General features: G+C 52.2%; 2 protein-coding genes across 2 annotated transcripts; one reads left to right on the forward strand and one right to left on the reverse strand.

The window, feature by feature from the left end:
• Positions 1 to 660: 660 nt before the first annotated feature.
• On the reverse strand, positions 661 to 1,263 carry LOC135816932 (uncharacterized). The gene has a single exon (XM_065330037.1). The coding sequence runs from the start codon at positions 1,261 to 1,263 to the stop codon at positions 661 to 663; it is 603 nt and encodes a 200-aa protein (XP_065186109.1).
• A 1,393-nt stretch (positions 1,264 to 2,656) lies between these two features.
• LOC135816933 (uncharacterized) lies at positions 2,657 to 3,325 on the forward strand. Its single transcript, XM_065330038.1, has one exon. It carries the CDS (start codon positions 2,657 to 2,659, stop codon positions 3,323 to 3,325), a length of 669 nt encoding a protein of 222 aa, XP_065186110.1.
• The last annotated feature ends 2,767 nt before the right edge of the window (positions 3,326 to 6,092 follow it).

Raw genomic sequence — 6,092 nt, forward strand, 5'->3', positions numbered from 1 at the left:
TTGTTCAGTTTTGTGCAATGTTCTCGCACGAGCTGATTGTTTAGTAACTGGTGGTGTTAGTGGACATTATAGCGTAACTTGTAGTTTCTTGCTCCTTTTTTTTTTACTTTAGCCCCCGTCCCTCACACAAACAAGTCAACAAAGCGGCATCTTTGGATTGAGGGGTGCTGGTTTCGAAACAACTGGTTTGAAGCTCAAAGTAGAGCTGCTGTTAGCTCAAAGTAGAGCTGCTATTAGCTCAAGGTAGAGCTGCGGTTAGCTCAAAGTAGAGCTGCGGTTAGCTCAAAGTAGAGCTGCGGTTAGCGCAAAGTAGAGCTGCGGTTAGCTCAAAGTAGAGCTGCGGTTAGCTCAAAGTAGAGCTGCTGTTAACTCAAAGTAGAGCCGCTGTTAGCTCAAAGTAGAGCCGCTGTTAGCTCAAAGTAGAGCTGCTGTTAGCTCAACGTAGAGCTGCAATGCTAATTGGATGTAATATAGCTCAAGGCAGAGCTGCAGCAAATAGCTAGAAAACACCAGTTGTGAGAGTGGACCCATGAAACCAGCACCCCGTTAACTAAGTAGTCTACTATTGACGCACAGCAAAGGTCAATTAATGTCAGCACAGGCAAGTATTGGGCGACTAGAGTTCACTACATGAAGCTCATTACTCACGCCAGTCAGACATCATGGCATCCGTGACACGGCAGCAAGCCGGGACGATAGCTGGCGTTTAGCCCTCGCTGTAGTCCGGATGTAGCGTAGACATGCATCACTCTTCCATCGACCTGCCGCTCGGATGAGGGAGTCGGGGACACCGGCCATAGCAGCGGTGGTGGCTGCGCCGATGCGGAATGAACGCCCGGAGTAGTGCGACTGGGATGGTACCCCGGCCGTGGCAACAAGAGACCGTACTGTTGCTGTGAATGACTGTCGGGTCAGCTGCTGTCCGTTCGAGAGTATGAACAAGCGTTGCTCGGTTCCTTGGCGACGAGTGGCAAACAGGTAGCTAACCATGGCATGGACTGGGAAGTACGGCGGTACGGATGGGCCAATATCAATAGTGACGCCTTTGCCGAATGGGCCCGTCTTGGACGAACGCAGGAAAAGCTGTAGGCATCCGTCACCAGGGAAGCTGATGCAGCCCCGTGTGACGCCATTAGTGAATTCAGCACACCGGAGAAATCCAAAGAACACTAGCAGCATGGCGGCTTGGTAGAGCAGCTTGTCATGGCCATTGAGGGTACTACTTTTCCGGCATGCGTCTATCAGGTGTCGTAGGATTGGCATAGTGATAGGAAGGCGAGGGGTTAGTACAGCCGTACCATGGCATCGCTGGATGCCCTTTATCACCCTCTTCAGAAGCCATGCATCTACTAAGGGGTCAGCAAACCTGTTCTCGAGATGGGCTTTACGCACCGCACTCACATACACAGATACAGTTCCAGGTCTTACAGTTCGTGTGAGGAACGACGCGAAACAGCACAGCATAACGTCGGTAGCAGGATAGGGTGACCAGTGTTGCAGGCGGCAGACATCATAGTAGCGGTCTTCACCGGTGGTGTAAGTGCGGCGGGTGTTCCTTGACACGGCACAAGCAGCATATTGGCAGACAGTGGCTAGCATTGCTGAGGCAGGCGGGCAATGTCCGGAGCCGCCTTGGCGTTTGGGGCGTGGCGTCTGAATGCCTGCATGAAGGAGCGAGACAGACAATCAGCAATAACATTGTGATGGCCAGCAATGTGAACGGCAGAGACAGCAAAATTGCACAGTGCACTCACAAAAAATAGTTCACGCAGCAAAGGCATGACAGGAGGAGATTTGCAGCAGCCAGATCGAATGCAATTGACAACAGCCGAATTGTCACAGTGGAAGAGGATGCTGAGCTTGGACCACTCGCAGCCCCAGGTACTGCACGCTACCAAGATGGCATACAACTCTTTCCACTCTAAGTTATGCTGCGCTCGGCATCTTTCTCGGACCAGGTGCCACAAATCCATCGACCGTGGTTGTAGGCCCCCCCAGCCGACCGAGCCGCTCGCATCGGTAAATAGCTGCATGTCAGGAGATGGCGTCCACTGCGGATGGAGGAAGAAGGACTTCCCATTCCAGTCCTGCAGCAGGCGCAGCCACCAAGTCAGATCGTCGATGCACTCGTTGCTTAGCTTGATACGATAATGGGGCTCCCGGTGTCGGCTACACACGGACCATAGTCGACGCATGAATGTGCGTCCCGGAACGATGACTCGGGCAGCAAAAGCGAGCTTCCCCAGGAGGGACTCGAGTTGACGCTGGCCGATGCTGCGCTCGCTAACAGTGGCCATGAGTAGCGTACTGATCTCGGAGAGCTTGTCCTCTTGTAGCCGGGCTTCACGGCGCTCACAGTCTAACACAATACCAAGGAAGGTAGCATACTTGGCCCCACGCTCTTCCTCCTTTACGTCTGTGACATCGACCAGTGTCTAACACAAGGCACTAAGCTGAGCATGTACGCCGATAATACTACACTGTAGCATCTCGTGCTACCAACTGACGACCCTGCAAACCCCCCAGACACAGGCTCCAGGGGGCCCTCGACCGCCTCTACCTGTGGGGAGAATCGTGGCGCATCCGCTTCGAGCCACAGAAATCGCAGCAACTGGTGATCAGCACGAGATCAGAAACCCCAGCGCTGGACCCTGTAATGTTTGGAGGTACCCCAGTTGCAAAGACGGAGACCCTTAAACTCCTGGGAGTCTCATTTGATGCCAAGTTGTCATTCCGCAACCACCTCCACAATGTCGCAGTCCGTGAAAGCCAACGACTGGGATTTGTCCGACGAGCTGCACACGTCCTGCCTCGGGGCGGCCGCCTGGCAATGTACAAAGGTTTCGTACGCCCAGTCCTGGAGTATGCCCCATTGGTCTGGATGGGCGCCTGCCAGACCCATCTCGATCACCTAGATCGAGTCCAGAGGAGGGCTCTGGACATCATCGGCCCAGGCACCCTCCTGGACTACCTCAGTCTACGCCGCTCGGTTGCTGGCCTCACGTACCTGTACAAGCTACGCTCCACTGATGGCCCAGCGCAACTCACCGCAATGCTTCCACCTCCGGAACCGCCACGGCCTCACCCCAAGACTAGACGGCAGCTCGACGCCAGCCACCACCCTGCCTACCTGAAGCTTGACCTCTCACACAGTGCCCCTAACTACATCCGCCGGTCATTTCCCTTCTGCCTCGTGGAAGTGTGGAACAGCTTTCCAGCAGAGATGCTCGCCAACCTCCAGGTTAAGAAAATGCAGACGTTCAAAGTGAATGTTCACAGGCACTTGCGCCACAAGCACTGGCTTTGGGCAACGGACAACAACTAGCGCCACCGATAATTCTCTCTCTCTTTCTCTCTCTCTCTCTCTCTCTTTCTCTTTCTCTCTCTCTCTCTCTCTCTCTCTCTCTCTCTCTTTCTCTCTCTCTCTCTCTCTCTCTCTCTGTCTGCCAGGGACCTACGTAAGCTGAAGCATGATCAACCTATATTATTTGCATTTGTTTTTTTCTGATCTTCTCTTTCTCATTTCTGTTGCATTCTCAGATGCTCCCATAAGTCTATCATTCATAGTATACCCCCTTGGCCCGCACAGTCCATGTCGATTAAAATTCATTAAAATTGTCGCTTCCCAGAGCAATTTTTCGAATTTATTTTTTCCACTCGAAGGGTAAAGAAATGAGCTAGATATTGAGGTAGATTTTTTTATTTATTTATTTTTATTGTCGATGGACCAGGCTTTAGTTTGTGGCCTCCCGCTTCGCTGAACTTGCAGCTAAGGTCGACGTCTTCATCAGAGTTTGAGGCAGACCCTTCAGCACTCAACAATACGTTGAACAAGATGCGCGTTCAAATCCAGGTCACTGAGAAGCTTCATTTTCGAGCGATCCATGCCTCCAGGTGGCAGGCGATGAAGGCAAGCTAGCATTTTTCAAGTACACTGTAACGACCTTCCAGCGGGATAGTGTAAGCAGATGCGCACCTTCTTTCCTTGGCAAGCGCTTCGCTGATTTTGTCCGTGTTTTCAGACCTGCTACCTTCGCAGCAACATACACCACAAGTAGCGCATTTTAGGAATTTGTGAACACGTTATTCTTGCCATCGTCAACTTCAGCATTTCGTATTCAGGAGAGATGCCAGGATTCTTATACCCGAGCTTGCAGTCATGATAAATGCCCACGCGAACGAGGTGGGACGGCACAAACTCCAGAAGAACGATATGCGCTCTGGGGCGGAATAGTGCGGAACGCGATGAATTTGCTTGGTGCGGAAGAGAGCTTCGACATAGTCCGAGACCACCACGGCTTCAGTAACAAGTAGACATTGCGCAGGAAGGATGGCACCAATGTTCGAACACAGAAAACAGCGACTCCGACAGTCTGACTAAGATGAGCCAAGTCACAAACATTGCGATGTGCGAAGCGACAATTTTAATGACGCGGAGGAAGTATAATAAAAAATAATAAGGTCAATGATGGTGATGGCCCTTCGAGCTTGGATGGAGCCAGGAGAATGCCGAGATACGTGAATGCCTCAGAAGGATGGCCAGTTGCTGGTTGGCTGCAACCAAACCAGTGGAGATATTGAGAAAGTCGTCGAGGTAATGAAGCAGGTGTTCTATAGCAAACTCGTGCTGCATGATCCAGTTGACTGCTGTGGCTACTGAGTCAAAGATGGCTGGGCTGGAGCGTAGGCCGAAAGGCAGAACACGCTCGTAGTAGTAGGAGCCTTCCCAGCGAATACCAAGTAAGTGAAAGTCCTGATGGCGGACAGGGATCTGCCGAAATGCACTGCGAACATCGAGCTGGGACAAATACACAGGCTGTGGGCATGACATGATGATGTTGATCGCGTCGTCAATGCTCACGTAGTGCAGAGAGAACGGCTCGGCGGGAATGCTGTCGTTCACACTGGCGCCTGCTGGACTAGACAGATGGTGGATCATGCGCAGCTTGCCGTTCTTTTTGGGGACGGCACCGATGCCAGAGCAGCGCATGAACTGAAATGGCGGCGAGGGAAATGGGCCTGCGGTCTCGCCGCGTGCGCAGGAAGCAGCTAATTGCTCGGAGATGAATGCAGCGTGAGTGTAAGGCGAGGGCAGATTATTAGAGAAAACAGAAATGTCATGTTGGCCGGCAAAACCAAGAGCAAAGCCATAGCGCAGGCCGTGGAGAACATATGAAACAATGGATTGATCTGGGTGGTGACGCAACAGGCGGGCAAAGTGATCAGCTAGCAGTGGGGTGTATGCAGAGTGTATGGGGAAGAAGCTATGTACAGCGTCAGGCAATTCAGTAGCGGCCATTCTACTGGGAGCGGCGGGGTGGCCGATAGGCTCCGCGCTGCTGCTGATTGCACTTGGTGTCTTTGTGATCCTTGCCACACTGGCTTCAAGTATGGCAGAATCGGCACGACGATGGCGAAGAGCAGCGGCCTCCGTTGAAATTGCGGCAGATTTTCTGCCCGTCATTGGTGTGTGTGCGACCACTGGAGGTGAATGCTGCTGGCTTGGGGAAATGGGTAGTGTTGAAACGATCTCACCGGATACTCGTTAGCTCGCTCGCCAGAAACTCGGCTCGTTTGTGCGGCCAGCTCGTTTGCGCTAACGAACACCGTACACCGTACTCCGTACACATGGCAGTACATGTCGACCGGGGAGTCGTAAAATATTTTACGACTCCCTGGTCGATCGATCTAGAGTCCAGTCCCGATCCCGCGCAAAGTGAAAATCACTCACAGTTACAGGTGACTGTATGCCTGCACGACACTTGAGTTGTTTCAGTTGTCGTTGCAGCTTTGGTGGACTCTACTGATGTCTTGTTCCGCATCTGCTGACCTGTCGAAGGATATGCTTCGGTCACCTCTCCATTCGAGTGAAAGTTACGCTCAGTCGTTTGGAAGTTTTCTCCCGCGATGCACCGAAGACCAGGGCTACTTGCAATCTTTGCAAAACGGTCTATTCTTACAAAGGCTAATCGACGACGGCGCTGAAAAGACATCTCGACACCAAACAGCAGTCCGAAGTGAAGCAGCAGCAACCCCAAATGCCGGCGGTGATAATTTGAACCAGCTGAAAAAAATCGAACTTAGAAAAAAAA

This window comes from Sycon ciliatum, chromosome 5, assembly GCF_964019385.1.
Source record: "Sycon ciliatum chromosome 5, ocSycCili1.1, whole genome shotgun sequence".
Lineage (NCBI taxonomy): Eukaryota > Metazoa > Porifera > Calcarea > Leucosolenida > Sycettidae > Sycon > Sycon ciliatum.